Genomic DNA, 17818 nt, shown 5'->3' with positions numbered 1-17818 from the left:
TCGCACCAAAGTCGCACTCAATACTTTCCTATTGGCCAAAATAAAATGCAAAACGCTTGTGTTTTCGGTGCGGTTCCATTGAAGTCTATTGCAGCAAAAATGCAATCTGCTGCAAAACGTTCCTGTCCCTTTAAAAAAACCCAGCAGCTGAAAACGCAAAGATGTGAACATGTCCCATAGGAAACCATGTTAAGGACTGTAGTGTGTTTCTGCAAAACGCATTGGTGTGAACCAAGCCTTAGTATCCTGAGATTGATGCAGTCCGATAGTGACCACACACAGACATGGAAGAATTGGTTAGAAATCTCGTCGGCCACCAGACACCACTAGATTCTGATCAGTACGGCTCTGCCACACTTACGTTCTCCCTGAACAGGAACGCCAAAATTGCAGCCGAGAGTTCTGCCAGGAAAATAACCAGAATGAACATGAAGAACTGGAAGAGAAAACGGGGACATTGATGATGATTAGCACTCTGTCGGGTCAGTGAGTCTTCAGAAAAGTATATAATAAATGAGTGCGCTGTACACTAAATAATTATAAACAATAATCAATCAAATAAATGCTGCTACATGAAAAATGTGCAGAAATTAAAATGATATAAGTCCACATTCATATATTAAATAATTAAACGTCCCAAAGTCCAATAACACAGTGCTGTGTGCTAAAGAAATCCTCCAACGGAAAGTGCAAAGGTGTCCACAAATGCTTGATACAAAAGAAAAAATAAGCCTCTTACCAGACACTTTGATCTCCAATTGGTGTCATTGGGAGAAATTGTGCCCTATCATTGGTGTCATTGGGAGAAATTGTGCCCCATCATTGGTGTCATTGGGAGGAACTGTGCCCCATCATTGGTGTCATTGGGAGAGATTGTGCCCCATCATTGGTGTCATTGGGAGGAACTGTGCCTCATCATTGGGAGGAACTGTGCCTCATCATTGGGAGGAACTGTGCCTCATCATTGGGAGGAACTGTGCCTCATCATTGGGAGGAACTGTGCCTCATCATTGGGAGGAACTGTGCCTCATCATTGGGAGGAACTGTGCCTCATCATTGGGAGGAACTGTGCCTCATCATTGGGAGGAAAAGTGCCCCATCATTGGTGTAATTAGGATACATTGTGCCCCATCATTGGTGTAATTGGGAGAAATTGTGCCCCATCTTTGTTGTCATTGGGAGGAACTGTGCCTCATCATTGGAAGGAACTGTGCCCCATCATTCGTGTCATTGGGAGAAATTGTGCCCCATCATTGGTGTCATTGGGAGAAACTGCATCCCATCATTGGGAGGAACTGTGCCCTATCATTGTGAGGATCTGTGCCCCATCATTGGTGCCATTGGGAGGAACTGTGCCCCATCATTGTGAGGATCTGTGCCCCATCATTGGTGCCATTGGGAGGAACTGTGCCCCGTCATTGGTGTAATTGGGAGGAACTGTGTCTCATCATTGGTGTCATTGAGAGGAACTGTGCCTCATCATTGGTGTCATTTGGAGGAACTGTGCCCCATCATTGGTGTCATTGGGAGAAACTGTGCCCCGTCATTGGTGTAATTGGGAGGAACTGTGCCTCATCATTGGTGTCATTGAGAGGAACTGTGCCCCATCATAATGTCATTGGGAGAAACTGTGCCCCGTCACTGGTGTCATTGGGAGAAACTGTGCCCCGTCACTGGTGTCATTGGGAGGAACTGTGCCTCGTCATTAGGAGGAACTGTGCCCCATCATTGGTGTATTTGGGAGAAATTGTGCCCCATCATTGGTGTCATTGGGAGGAACTGTGCCTCATCATTGGGAGGAACTGTGCCCCATCATGGGTGTCATTGGGAGAAATTGTGCCCCATCATTGGTGTCATTGGGAGGAACTGTGCCTTATCATTGGGAGGAACTGTGCCCAATCACTGTGCCCCATCATTGGTGTCATTGGAAGAAACTGTGCCCCATCATTGGTGTCATTGGGAGAAATTGTACTCCATCATTGGTGTCATTGGGAGAAATTGTGACCCATCATTGGTGTTATTGGGAGGAACTGCACCCCATCATTGGGAGGAACTATGCCCCATCATTGTGAGGATCTATGCCCCATCATTGGTGTCATTGGCAGAAACTGTGCCCCATCATTGGTGTCATTGGGAGAAATTGTGCCCCATCATTGGTGTTATTGGGAGGAACTGCACCCCATCATTGGGAGGAACTGTGCCCCATCATTGGTGTCATTGGGAGAAACTGTGCCCCATCGTTAATGTCATTGAGAGGAATTGTGCCCCTTCATTGGTTTTAGTGGAGGGAATTATGCCCCATTGTTGGGGTCTGAGGATGAAATATTGCCCCACGGGTCAGATAAAAGCAAGCGAAGGGCCACATCTGGTCCCCGGGTCACAGTTTGGAGACCACTGGTTTCGATTATTACCTGGAGGATATTTTCTTTAGTAATATTATAACAAAGCTACTTACAAACAACAGAAGGCACTTGTTCTCACGGATGGCTCCACAGCAGCCCAGGAAGCCGAGAAGAAACAACATGGCCCCCATGGCCAGAACCAGGTAGGCGCCCATGAACATCAAGGGGTTTGCAGCTATGATTTCCCGGAAACCGGTGGGGTCAACGATTACCCAAACCCCGAGTCCGAGCAGAAACGTTCCGCCGAGCTAGGAGGAAGCGGAGGTGGGAGATGTGTTAACAGAGTAGGAATAAAAGAAAGCTGCTACATGGGTAATGCTACGTGATTTGTCTGATCTATTTTTTTATTATTATACAGGATTTATATATTATTATTATTATACAGGATTTATATATTATTATTATATAGGATTTATATATTATTATTATTATACAGGATTTATATATTATTATTATTATTATACAGGATTTATATATTATTATACAGGATTTATATATTATTATTATATAGGATTTATATATTATTATTATTATTATACAGGATTTATATATTATTATTATTATACAGGATTTATATATTATTATTATATAGGATTTATATATTATTATTATTATACAGGATTTATATATTATTATTATTATACAGGATTTATATATTATTATTATACAGGATTTATATATTATTATTATTATTATACAGGATTTATATATTATTATACAGGATTTATATATTATTATTATATAGGATTTATATATTATTATTATTATTATACAGGATTTATATATTATTATACAGGATTTATATATTATTATTATATAGGATTTATATATTATTATTATTATACAGGATTTATATATTATTATTATACAGGATTTATATATTATTATTATATAGGATTTATATATTATTATTATTATACAGGATTTATATATTATTATTATACAGGATTTATATATTATTATTATTATACAGGATTTATATATTATTATACAGGATTTATATATTATTATTATATAGGATTTATATATTATTATTATTATACAGGATTTATATATTATTATTATACAGGATTTATATATTATTATTATATAGGATTTATATATTATTATTATTATACAGGATTTATATATTATTATTATTATTATTGTACAGGATTTATATATTATTATTATACAGGATTTAGATATTATTATTATTATTATTATTATACAGGATTTAGATATTATTATTATTATACAGGATTTAGATATTATTATTATTATACAGGATTTAGATATTATTGTACAGGATTTATATATTATTATTATACAGGATTTATATATTATTATTATTATTTTACAGGATTTATATTATTATTATTATACAGGATTTATATATTATTATTATTATTACTATACAGGATTTATATATTATTATTACACAGGATTTATATATTATTATTATTATTATTATACAGGATTTATATATTATTATTATTGTACAGGATTTATATTATTATTATTATTACTATACAGGATTTATATATTATTATTATACAGGATTTATATATTATTATACAGGATTTATATATTATTATTATACAGGATTCATATATTATTATTATTATTATTATTATTATACAGGATTTATATAGCGCCAACAGTTTGCTCAGCACTTTACAATATACAGAGCTATCTGTACTCTGCTGCACCCACCATTCAAGATTCTGCTTCCACCCAGATAGTCACAACACACAGGAGAAAAGGCGGGACAAAAATGGGTCATGGGCAGGTTAGGACAACTCATGGGGGATAAGGATGGGTCATAGGGGGATGGGGACAAATCATGGGGTGATGAGGACAGGTTGTGGAGAAATAAGGACCACTCATGGGTGGGGGGGTGAAGACAAGTCATGGGGATAAAGATGGGTCATAGGGGGATGAGGACGAATCATGGGGTGATAAGGACAGGTTGTGGAGGAATAAGGACCACTGGTGGGTGGGTGGTTGAAGACAGGTCATGGGGATAAAGATGGGTCATAGGGAGATGAGGACGAATCATGGGGTGATAAGGACAGGTTGTGGAGGAATAAGGACCACTGGTGGGTGGGTGGATGGGTGGGTGAAGACAGGTCATGGGGATAAAGATGAGTCATGGGGGATGAGGATGAGTCATTGGGTGATGACATCGGTCATAGGGAATGAGGACCAGTCACATGAAAAGATGAGGACCCCTCATGAGGGGATGAGGACGTCTCATGGGGATAAAGATGGGTCATGGGGAGAGGAGGACGAGTCATGGGGTGATAAGGACTGATCATAAGGAAAGAGGACCAGCCACGGAGGGGGGGGTGAGAATGGGTCATGGGGGGATGAGAATGGGATGAATAAGGACCACTCATGGGGGATAAAGATGGGTCATAGGGGGATGAGGATGAGTGATGGCGTGATGAGGACAGATTGTGGAGGAATAAGGACCACTCAAGAAGGGATAAATATGGGTCATGGCGGGAGGATGAGTCAAGGGGTGTTAAGGATCGGTCATATGGAAAGAGGACCAGTAATGGGGGGGGATGAGAATGGGTCATGGGATGATGAAGGCAAGTTGCGGAGGAATGAGGACCACTCATAGGGGGATATGAGGACGGGTCATGGTAATAAAGACCAATTATGGTGGACAAAGATAAGTCATAGGGGGATATGGAAGAGTCATGGGGTGATGAAGACAGGTTGTGGAGGAATGAGGACCACTCATGGGAGGATTAGGGCAGGTAATGGGGATAAAGAAGGGCCATGGGGGGATGAGGGCCAGTCACGGGGGAGGATGAGATTGGGTCATGGGGTGATGAGGACAAGTTGCGGAGGAATGAGGACCACTCATGGAGGGATGAGGAAGGTTTTTGGGGAATGAAGATGGATCATGGTAATAAGGACCACTCATGGGGGAAAAATATGGGTCACGAGGTGATGAAGACAGGTTGTGGAAGAATAAGGACCACTCATGGGTGGATGAAGACGGGTCATTGGATAGAGGACCACTCATGGGGATAAAGATGGGTCATGGGGGATGAGGATGAGTCATGGGGTGATGAGGACAGGTTGTAAAAGAATAAGGACCACTCATGGGTGGATGAAGACGGGTCATTGGATAGAGGATCACTCATGGGGATAAGGATGGGTCATGGGGGATGGGGATGAGGATGAGTCATGGGGGATGAGGATGAGTCATGGGGTGATGAGGACAGGTTGTGGAGGAATAAGGACCACTCATGGGGGGTTGAGGATAGGTCATGGGGGATGAGGACCACTCATGGGTATAAAGATGGGTCATGGGGGATGAGGATGAGTCATGGGGTGATGAGGACAGGTTGTGGAAGAATAAGGACCACTCATGGGTGGATGAAGACGGGTTATTGGATAGAGGACCACTCATGGGGATGAGGATGGGTCATGGAGGATGAGGATGGGTCATGGGGGATGAGGATGAGTCATGGGTTGATGAGGACAGGTTGTGGAGGAATAAGGACCACTCATGGGGGGATGAGTATGGGTCATGGGGATGAGGACCACTCATGGGTATAAAGATGGCTTATGGGGGGATGAGGACAGGTTGTGGAGGAATGAGGACCATTCATGGGGAGAATGAGGACAGATTATGGGGGATAAAGATGGGTAATACGGAGGATGAGGATGAGTCATCAGGAGATAAGGATCAGTCATAGGGGATGAGGAATGCTCATGGGGGAATGAGAACCAGTCACAGGGGGATGAGAACGGGTCATGGGGGAATGAAGATGGGTCATGGAGATGAAGACCACTCATAGGAGATAAGGATGGATCATGGGGGATGAGGATGAGTCATGGGGTGATGAGGACAGGTTGTGGAGGAATAAGGACCACTCATGGGGGGATGAAGATGGGTCATGGGGATGAGGATCACTCATGGGTATAAAGATGGGTCATGGGGGGATGAGGATGAGTCATGGGGGGACAGGTTGTGGAGGAATGAGGACCATTCATGAGGAGAATGAGGACAGTTCATGGGGATAAAGATGGGTAATGGGGGGGGGGGGGGTGAGGATGAGTCATCAGGAGACAAGGATCTGTCATAGGGGATGAGGAATGCTCATGGGGGAATGAGAACCAGTCACAGGGGGGATGAGAATGGGTCTTGGGGAATGAAGATGGGTCATGGAGATGAAGACCACTTATAGGAGATAAAGATGGGTCATGGGGGATGAGGATGAGTCATGGGGTGATGAGGACAGGTTGTGGAGGAATAAGGACCACTCATGGGGGGATGAGAATGGGTCATGGGGAATGAAGATTGGTCATGGAGATGAAGCCCACTCATAGGAGATAAAGGTGGGTCATGGGGGATGAGGATGAGTCATGGGGTGATGAGGACATGTTGTGGAGGAATAAGGACCACTCATTGGGGGATGAGAATGGGTCATGGGGAATGAAGATGGGTCATGGAGATGAAGACCACTCATAGGAGATAAAGATGGGTCATGGGAGGATGAGGACAGGTTGTGGAAGAATGAGGATCACTCATGCAAGAGCCGATCATGCTGGAGATAGGGACGGGTTATGGAGTGATATGGACCACTCACGAAGAATGAACACCTTTCATAGGGGATGAAGACTTGGAGGTTGGTGGAATGAAAAGGAAGCTGTCTTGGCAAACAGAAATGTTCCCACACTTAACGGAATCACCTCCATGACATCACACATGACAATGCTGAGTGTCACACTGCAATGCACTGGTGTAGTAAGTGGAGACAACAAACTGCTAACAGCATCCAAGCCCAGTCCCTTCCCTATTACATGTTCACAACTATTACAGCAGATTCCAGAATGCACACCCAGAGGGGATATCTGATCCCTCATCAGTGCAGACTACAGACCAGCTAAATGTAAACAATGCAGTATTTACACTGGTTTGTGAAGAACCCTTTCAAAGCCCAGGACAACAGAAGGCAGAGGTCAGAGGTTAGGACTTCAAGGTTGCCGGATATATCATACTACTACATGTGTTTTTTGAAAGCATGAGATTTAAGAAGAAATACTAATTGTATGCAGCTAAGTCCATATATGAAATGCAATAAAGAAAAATATGGAACAGCAAACAAGTAAGGATCTGAAAGGCTTGAAAAAAAAAATAATTAAAAAAAAGGTTTTTAGGTGCAAATTACAAATGTAACTTCTCCAGAGCCTCTCCCATCCTCTGGAACTCCCTTACCACAGTATGTCTGGTCAGCCCCCACCCTGTCTGCCTTTAGGAGATCTTTGAAAACTCACTTCTCCAGGGAAGCCTACCCCACCTCCACCTAAGAACTGTACTTGAATCACCTCCACCAGATCATCCCCCGCAGCTATCACCTTTTGTATCCCCTCCCCCTTCCTTTAGATTGTAAGCTCCTCGGGCCGGGCCCTCCTATTCCTTCTGTATTGAAATGTATTGTAATTGTACTGTCTCCCTTATATTGTAAAGTGCTGAGCAAACTGATGCCACTATATAAATCCTGTATAATAAAAATAATAGTAACTTCATTCCTCCTCATTCAACCCCAAGTCCCCCATCCCCCCCAATCCCACCCCTCCCCCTTCCCTCTCCCCCAAGTGCTCATCACTCCCCCTGTACTTTATACATTTTTAAAATATTTTTCCAGGTTGGTCATGTGACATGAGGATTTCTGTTCTCTTACAACTCCTCGTGGGCGGGTCCATTAACCCCTGAACCCGCAGGGAGACCCCGTATAAAGTCTTTATATGATGCTAGCCCAGCAATGGGCAAACTTCGGCCCGCGGGCCGTATACAGCCCAGCGGACCTTTTAATCCGGCCCGCAGAGCGTGATACATTGGCTGTCAGGATGTGTGTAGGCGGGGCAGCGTGACGAACGTGAGGGGAGGGGAGCTAGGCTCCTCTCACAGTCCGCCCTGAAGACCGGAACGGCGCAGGAACACGGCGAGAGGAACGCGCGGAGCAAAGGTAAGTAAATTGACACAGGGGGGACTTGGGGACTTAATATGGGGGATGAATTAATATGGGGGATGAATTACTATATGGGGGATGAATTACTATGGGGGATGAATTACTATATGGGGGATGAATTACTATATGGGGGATGAATTACTATGGGGGATGAATTACTATATGGGGGATGAATTACTATAGGGGGATGAATTACTATATGGGGGATGAATTACTATATGGGGGATGAATTACTATGGGGGATGAATTACTATGGGGGATGAATTACTATGGGGGATGAATTACTATGGGGGATGAATTACTATGGGGGATGAATTACTATATGAGGGATGAATTACTATAGGGGGGATGAATTACTAGGGGGGATGAATTACTATATGGGGGATGAATTACTATATGGGGGATGAATTACTATATGGGGGATTAATTACTATGGGGGATGAATTACTATATGGGGGATTAATTACTATGCTTACTATACTTACTATGGATGACACATACACATCATTCATCTACTCTTGGTCCGGCCCCCTGGTCCAATATATGAACCCATTGCGGCCCTCAAGTCAAAAAGTTTGCCCACCCCTGTGCTAGCCCTTAACTTGGAAGACTGAGGACATCTAGTGGTGGAATTAATTATGACAAAGGACAGCACCAGAGAGGAGGTGAGTACTGCAGCCAGAACCGTTTTTTTTATAATTATTTATTTTTTTTAGCACTTCCTGGGGCCCCCTGATTTTTTTTTTAATTGCCCAGAGTTGGACTTTCAATGCATGCAAAACAGTTATTTATTCTGAAAAATGGTAAAAAAAAAAAATGAATACTTACAAATATAAAAAAGTTAAAGATGAACATGAGGTATTTCACGCAGCTTAAGCTATCCCCTTCCATGTCGGCTGTCCTCCTGTCGACAAAAAAGAAAAATAAGGAGTTAACAGGCGTTCCAATGTACTTCTTCCATCATATGTGGGAGAAAGGCTCGAGTTCCCTAAATGATCAAAACTGAACTCTGAACACAAAACAACTCTTTTTGTTTCCCTCACTAGCCACAAAGGACATAAAATGCACTCTGTGGGCACCAAATGCTTTTACAAACCCAGATATTACCTTGTAAAAGTAGCAGTGACCTGATCACTGTGCTGTTCATAGCCTGTGCAGAGAGCAGAGCTGTGGGAGGGGCCCAACAGGCTCCACCTACTAAACTACAGGAGGGGGCAGAGACAAGACCAGTCACCCTGCACAAGGAGAGAGAGCAGCAGTGAGCGGTCTTTATTACAGGAAGTCTCACACTGGATTACTGCAAGGATCTGGAAGAAACAAAGCACACCCAGATATTTGCTTCTCCTGGATTTCAGCTCTAAAAAAACACATTTTATTCTGTTTGTGTGTTCACAAATCAATAAAGCTTTTTTTTTTTTTTTTTTTTTTATTTACACACAGCTACCAAAAGTACCTGACTTTGTTTTTATATTGGCTTCTCGAATCTCCTTGAACAGCAGCACTGGGAGGGGGAGGGGCAGCACTCTAAGCCAATCAGGCTGTAGGTTTGTTTGGATGCAGGAGGTGACGGCATTTTTAAATAAAAATTCTTTTTTTCACATTTTTTTCATCCTTTGTTACATCTCAGTGCTGCTGATCTCCTGCAGCCTCTTTGCAGCTGCTTTCTATCTCCATGAACTCCAGCAAGAGCTGCCTGGTATTTGTTGGGTCTGCAAATGATGGCACCAGTGGACCTTTCCTGCATAATGTCTTTATATGGCCATCCGTAGTCAAGGAAGCCCACTGCACCTAGGTGACAACCAGGAGCGGACTGACAACTCATGGGGCCCCCCGGGCAAGAGAGGATCATGGGGCCCCTGTGTCCTCGCCCAAACTCAAAAAGCCTACGAAAAAGGTACCAGGCGCATCTCATGGGGCCCCCTACTGACCCCGGGCCCTCGGGCAGTGCCCAAGTTTTCAAATGGTCAGTCCGCCCCTGGTGACAACATAGGAGCAAAACTGTGAGATAGGGATGAAGGGTTGTCACCTTACACAGGAAGTGCCTGAATAAGAACCTTCATGGCAGGATCACCAGGCATAATAATGTTTATGAAAGCTGCAGATTTAAAAATACTGGAAATAACATAAAAGTTGCTGATCTTCTGCATCCTCTTTGCAGCTACTTGTCACTTACATGCATTTCGGCGATGGCTGCATGGCTTTTATCAGGTTTCCTAATGGTGACAACAGAAGACCATGTCTGCATAATATGTCTTTATATGGCCATCTGTAGTCTCTACAGGAAGCCCCCTGCACAAGGTGACAACACAAGAGCACAATTGTGAGAAGGATGAAGTGTTGTCACCTTAAACAGGAAGTGCCTGAACAAGGACCTTCATGTCAGGATCACCTGGTATTTTAATGAAAGCTGCAGATTTAAAAATACTGGAAATAACAAATAGGCTGGTGATCTCCTGCAGCCTCTTTCCAACTACTTCCTACATGCACATCATTGATCACTACATGTTTTCTTCCCCTGTGTTTGTTAATGGTGACAACAGTAGACCTTTCTTGTCTTTATATTAGCATTCTCAATAGGAAGCGCATTGAATAGGGTGACAACACAGGAGCACAATAGTGAGGCAGGGAGGAAGTGTTGTCACCTTAAACAGGAAGTACCTGAACAAGGAGCACAAACTGTGAGACAACGTTGTCACCTGAACAAGGACCTTAATGACAGGATCACCTGGTATTATTTCAATGAAAGCTGCAGATTTAAAAATACTGGAAATAAACAGGTTGACGATCTCCTGCAGCCTCTTTTCAAATACTTCCTACATGCACATCAGTAATGACAACATAGGTTTTCCTGTGTCTCCTAATGGTGACAACAGTAGGCCATTCCTGTCTTTATATTAGCATTCTCAATAGGAAGCGCATTGAACAAGGTGACAACAGAGGAAAACAATTGCTAGATAGGGACAAAGTGTTGTCACCTCAAACAGGAAGTGACCATCATCGCAGGATTTTTATTTTTTTTTTATGAAAGCTGCTGATTTCATTTGGAATTGACTTTTGAAACATCATGAAGATTTTAGTGGCTACATTGTTTCAGGCGACGCGGCGTGATATCGCAGGTTTCTAACACTCATAGGTCCACGACCTGTCCAGAAAATTTGCCGTACGACTTAATCACAGCTTAATCTAATCAAGCCCATTATCTGGCTGGTAGAGCCGTGAAGTTGTGGATGCAGCTGATTGGCGGGTAGACGCAGGTCAGCGGTGAGAGGCGCCGGGGGATGAAGACGTCACTCCAATCAGAGTAAGTGGAACCCTGACCCCCCGCTGATTGATCCGGTAATCACGTCCTTCCAGTAGGACGCACTCCTACATCTGTGAAGTGCGCCCGGCCCTCTAATGATGTATATGTGTCCTGCACTCCAATCAGCGCGGGAATAACAGCAACAATGAAACGTTCTGCAGACAATCCGACAATAATGATTGGTTGGGGCTTGTAAATGAAGTGCTGTTCTTGAGAATCAGTTTAAAGTGGAACTCCAGCCATAAGTAGTTCTGGAAGTGGCAGATGCTTTGCCAGCTTTTGTATCCCTGTGGCTCCGCTTGGCATGTTTAACCTCACTTCCTGCCTCGGTGACACCCCAGGTGTAGGCTTCCCATTTCCACTACCTGGGGGGGGGGGTCCACTCTCCATTTTTTTTTGGAGCAGCTACTAAATCTTGCTTGACATCTACGCGTTTCACTTGCAGTCTTCTAATTGAGACTACACCTCTTGTCTCCATCGGACGTCTGTGTGGCAGAGTGACAACACAAAAGCACATTAAGGATGCAGAGCGTCTAACAGGAAGTATCTGAACAAGGATCACCAGAGATTATTATAATGAAAATTGCTGATCTTAAAGGGCTCGTTCAAGTGTGCAGCAGTTTTTGCCATCCCTCTGAAAAGTGATTTGCGGTGGAACAGTTTTCAGAGGGCATTTCACTATCTCCGGTCTCCCTGGACCCTGCATTCACTATCTCCGGTCTCCCCAGACCCTGCATTCACTATATCCGGTCTCCCCGGACCCTGCATTCACTATCTCTGGTCTCCCCAGACCCCGCATTCACTGTATCATCTCTCCCCGGACCCTGCATTCACTATATCCAGTCTCCCCGGACCCTGCATTCACTGTATCATCTCTCCCCGGACCCTGCATTCACTATATCCAGTCTCCCCGGACCCTGCATTCACTGTATCATCTCTCCCCGGACCCCGCATTCACTATATCTGGTCTCCCCGGACCCCGCATTCACTATATCTGGTCTCCCCGGACCCCGCATTCACTATATCTGGTCTCCCCGGACCCCGCATTCACTATATCTGGTCTCCCCGGACCCCGCATTCACTATATCTGGTCTCCCCGGACCCCGCATTCACTATATCTGGTCTCCCCGGACCCCGCATTCACTATATCTGGTCTCCCCGGACCCCGCATTCACTATATCCGGTCTCCCCGGACCCCGCATTCACTATATCCGGTCTCCCCGGACCCCGCATTCACTATATCCGGTCTCCCCGGACCCCGCATTCACTATATCCGGTCTCCCCGGACCCCGCATTCACTATATCCGGTCTCCCCGGACCCCGCATTCACTATATCCGGTCTCCCCGGACCCCGCATTCACTATATCCGGTCTCCCCGGACCCTGCATTCATTATATCTGGTCTCCCCGGACCCCGCATTCACTATATCCGGTCTCCCCGGACCCCGCATTCACTATATCCGGTCTCCCCGGACCCCGCATTCACTATATCCGGCCTCCCGGGACCCCGCATTCACTATATCCGCTCTCCCCGGACCCCGCATTCACTATATCCGCTCTCCCCGGACCCCGCATTCACTATATCCGCTCTCCCCGGACCCCGCATTCACTATATCCGGTCTCCCCGGACCCCGCATTCACTATATCCGCTCTCCCCGTACCCCGCATTCTCTATATCCGCTCTCCCCGGACCCTGCATTCACTATATCCGCTCTCCCCGGACCCTGCATTCACTATATCCGCTCTCCCCGGACCCTGCATTCACTATATCTGGTCTCCCCGGACCCTGCATTCACTATATCCGGTCTCCCCGGACCCTGCATTCACTATATCTGCTCTCCCCGGACCATTGCATTCACTACATCCAGTCTCCGACAGTACACAGAACATGGAAATGCAATTATCTTAGTAAATATAAACTGCTAAATACCTTTTCTCATCAGCAGTAAAGAGCAGTCTTGTGACTTCTATCAGTATCCTGCAGAGCACTAGTTAAAGCTTGTAGGAGGAGTTTTCATTCTCTGCTGATTGTCCTATTAGGCTGCATGACCCCTGACCCTCTGGACAGTGCTGATTGGTCCTGATGCACCCTCCCAAGAAAAAAAGCTCTCTAGCAATACACACCAAATTGAGCATGTACAGTTTTCCCCCAAGGCTCTGTTCTGTCAGCAGATGGATTGGGAACAGTACAGTTCAGTCAGGAGATAAGAGGTGGTTGCTTGAAAAAGGGGAGGATCAGAGAAGACAGGATCAAACAGCCTTTTTACACAATGCAGAGGATTAACCCCTTAGGTTCCACAGTGAGTATAACAAGCATGCTTTACTACATATACAGACTGATTGTACTGTTGTGGGTTTAGTAACACTTTAACCCCTTGACGCCGATGTCACACAAAGACTGGGGTGTCACTGAGAACCCCGAGGATAGTGCAAAAATGCAATGCAGAAACGCCTCAAACGCAACCTGAACCTAGACCAAAGGTGCATTCATACATGCAGCTAAGTAATGGTAAATCCAGATGGTTAGGCTAGGCCTTTCACCCGACGCATTTTTTGGAAAGGGTCAGGGACTTTTTTGAATGCAAAAAAGTTGCAGTTTTGGTTCTATAGACTTCAATGGAAACGCTGCAGAAAAGCAGGTATTGCTTTTTGCGTTTTGAATCTGCCTAGCAACAAAATTAAAAAAAAAAAAAAATATGAAAAATTAAACGCAAAACGTATCAAAAACAAACCAAAAATACGTAAAAAAAAACGCAGGTGCAAAAACGCCATGCGGAAACGGCTCAAACGCAAGCTGCATAGGTGTGAACTTAGCCTCAGTGTTTCGTTTCGACATTAATCTCCGAATTGTATTTATTAAAGCTGAAAATGAAACAAAACGTTTCTTTTGCCGCCGCTGGGATAAAAGCGCTCACGCAGAACGTTCCCCGCGATGCCCATCTGCTTCCCACTCCCATAGAAGACAATGCCGAATGCAGCGACACGCCAGCCTTGCCTACATATCGGGGGGGAGAAAAATGTATATCCAATTACAGAGAAAGTCAATAAAGTAACCTTCCATTGAAGAAACAATGTAGTAAAAAGCGGCAGCCAGCCGGGTATACTTAGTCTAATTACAGCGCTCCCGCCGCTGCGCACCATTATCATTAATGAAAAGCTTTTAGCCCACAAGGCAGGATCAGTACATTATATCCCGTGTTTTTATTCCGCTGCCTGTTTATGTGCGCTGAGAAGAGGGGTGTGTGGGGACCCATCCGCATTACGGACCTCTTAGTGTCACGGCGTCGGCGGGGCGGGAACGCCAAAAAAAAAAAAGACTTATTGCCGCTAAAAGTTCAGCACGTAGATGGGAAGTGCGAAGAGCGACATTAATCAGGAAATGGTGATACTTAACATTGTTACTGTGCTAATAATGTCACACTGATATCTCATTTCATTTCCAGTTCCTCCTCATTGACACAGCAACTATTTCTTTTAATGCATTAGGCTCAATTCACAAAGCTCTACACAGGGAAAAGAATCTAACTGTCATTTTTCAGACGAGGTGAACTCTTATTTTTCAGCTTCTGTTGGCTAGGTGAACTGTCATTTTCAAATCTCATTGGCTTGGATGAACTATCATTTTTTAAATCTCATTGGATTGAGCGAACTGTCACTTTTCAGATCTTGTGGGACTGGGTGAATTGTTATTTTCAGCTCCTGTTGGCTAGGTGAACTGTCATTTTCAAATTTCATTGGATTGGGTGAACTGTCATTATTTTAAATCTCATTGGATTGGGCGAACTGTCACTTTTCAGATCTTGTGGGACTGGGCGAATTGTCATTTCTCAGCTCCTGTTGGCTAGGTGAACTGTCATTTTCAAATCTCATTGGATTGGGTGAACTGTCATTATTTTAAATCTCATTGGATTGGGCGAACTGTCACTTTTCAGATCTTGTGGGATTGGGCGAATTGTCATTTTTCAGCTCCTGTTGGCTAGGTGAACTGTCATTTTCAAATCTCATTGGCTTGGATGAACTATCATTTTTTAAATCTCATTGGATTGAGCGAACTGTCACTTTTCAGATCTTGTGGGCATGGGCGAATTGTCATTTCTCAGCTCCTGTTGGCTAGGTGAACTGTCATTTTCAAATCTCATTGGATTGGGTGAACTGTCATTATTTTAAATCTCATTGGATTGGGCGAACTGTCACTTTTCAGATCTTGTGGGATTGGGCGAATTGTCATTTTTCAGCTCCTGTTGGCTAGGTGAACTGTCATTTTCAAATTTCATTGGATTGGGTGAACTGTCATTATTTTAAATCTCATTGGATTGGGCGAACTGTCACTTTTCAGATCTTGTGGGACTGGGCGAATTGTCATTTCTCAGCTCCTGTTGGCTAGGTGAACTGTCATTTTCAAATCTCATTGGATTGGGTGAACTGTCATTATTTTAAATCTCATTGGATTGGGCGAACTGTCACTTTTCAGATCTTGTGGGATTGGGCGAATTGTCATTTTTCAGCTCCTGTTGGCTAGGTGAACTGTCAATTTCAAATCTCATTGGCTTGGATGAACTATCATTTTTTAAATCTCATTGGATTGAGCGAACTGTCACTTTTCAGATCTTGTGGGACTGGGCGAATTGTCATTTTTCAGATCCTGTTGGCTAGGTGAACTGTCATTTTCAAATCTCATTGGATTGGGTGAACTTTCATTATTTTAAATCTCATTGGATTGGGCGAACTGTCACTTTTCAGATCTTGTGGGACTGGGCGAATTGTCATTTTTCAGATCCTGTTGGAGTTGGTGAACTCTTAGATTGTAAGCTCCAAGGATCAGGGCCCTCCTAACCCTCTTGTATTGAACTGTATTGTTGCTGTATTGTCTCCCGTTATATTGTAAAGCGCTGAGCAAACGTTTGGCGCCATAAATCCTGTATAATAATAATAATAATAAATCCTGTATAATAATAATAATATATAAATCCTGTATAATAATAATAATATATAAATCCTGTATAATAATAATAATATATAAATCCTGTATAATAATAATAATAATAATAATATATAAATCCTGTATAATAATAATAATAATAACTGTTATTTTTAAGGTCTTATTTTACTGGGTTTACTCTCATTTTTTATATCTTGTTGTACTAGGTGAACTGTCTTTTTTCAGATCTTATTGGACTAGATGAACTGTCATTTTTCAGATCTTGTTCAGCTGGGTGAATTGTCATTTTTTGGATCTTGCTGGATAGGGTGAACTGTTCTTTTTTTCAGATCCTGTTGGGTTGGGTGAACTGTTGTTTTTTGGGTCTTGCTGGACAGGGTGAAGTGTTCTTTTTTAGATCTTGTTGGGCTTAGTGAACTGTCATTTTTTGAATCTTGCTGGACTAGGTCAGGGGTCTCCAAACTATGGCCCTCCAGGTGTTGTGGAACTGCAAGTCCTATAAGACCTTGCAAGACTCTGACTGCCAGAGGCATGATGTTACTTGTAGTACTTCAACAGCTGGAGGGCCATAGTTTGGAGACCCCCTCGACTAGGTGAACTGTTCTTTTTCAGATCTTGTTGGGCTGGGTGAACTGTCATTTTTTGGATCTTGCTGGACTGGGTGAACTGATATTTTTTAAATTTTGCAAGACTGGGTAAACTGTTCTTTTTCAGATCTTGTTGGACTAGCTGACCTGTCTTTTTTTCAGATCTTATTGGACTAGGTGAAATGATATTTTTTAGATGAATTGCTATTTTTCAGATCTTATTGGACAGATGAACTGCCATTTTTTTTGTGTGTAAAAAACATTGCACTATAGTGCGAGTATGGGAAGGCACACAATAACATATAAAGGCATTTATAACTCTGCCCCAAATTACATCACCAATCTTGTCTCCAAATATCACCCAAAACCATCCTCTCCGCTCCTCGCAAGACCTCCTTCTCTCTAGCTCCTTTGTCTCCTCCTCCCACGCTCATCTCCAGGACTTCTCCAGAGCTTCCCCCATCCTCTGGAACTCTCTACCCCAATCTATCAGACTATCGCCTACTCACTGCTCACGTTTAGGCGATCTCTGAAAACCTCTCTCTTCAGGGAAGCCTATCCTGTCTTCAGCTAATAATTGAATCTTCTACTTCTCCTACCAGTCCATCCCCC

General features: G+C 43.6%; 1 protein-coding gene across 1 annotated transcript in view; it reads right to left on the bottom strand.

The window, feature by feature from the left end:
* Positions 1–361: 361 nt before the first annotated feature.
* Positions 362–17818, bottom strand: part of LOC149439137 (tetraspanin-18) — a gene marked incomplete at its 3' end in the record, with an annotated part of 228869 nt that continues 211412 nt past the window's right edge. The window contains exons 4-6 of the mRNA XM_089659414.1: positions 9209–9284; positions 2456–2650; positions 362–436 (exon numbers count right to left, since the gene is read on the bottom strand). Coding sequence (XP_089515540.1) covers positions 362–436; positions 2456–2650; positions 9209–9271 — 333 coding nt within the window. The remainder of the gene's footprint in view (positions 437–2455; positions 2651–9208; positions 9285–17818) is intronic.

Source organism: Staurois parvus, unplaced genomic scaffold (genome assembly GCF_062004578.1).
Source record: "Staurois parvus isolate SC_StPar_1 unplaced genomic scaffold, SC_StPar_1.0 ptg001155l, whole genome shotgun sequence".
In the NCBI taxonomy this organism is placed as follows: Eukaryota; Metazoa; Chordata; class Amphibia; order Anura; family Ranidae; genus Staurois; species Staurois parvus.
This window is presented reverse-complemented; position numbering and strand designations above follow the sequence as displayed.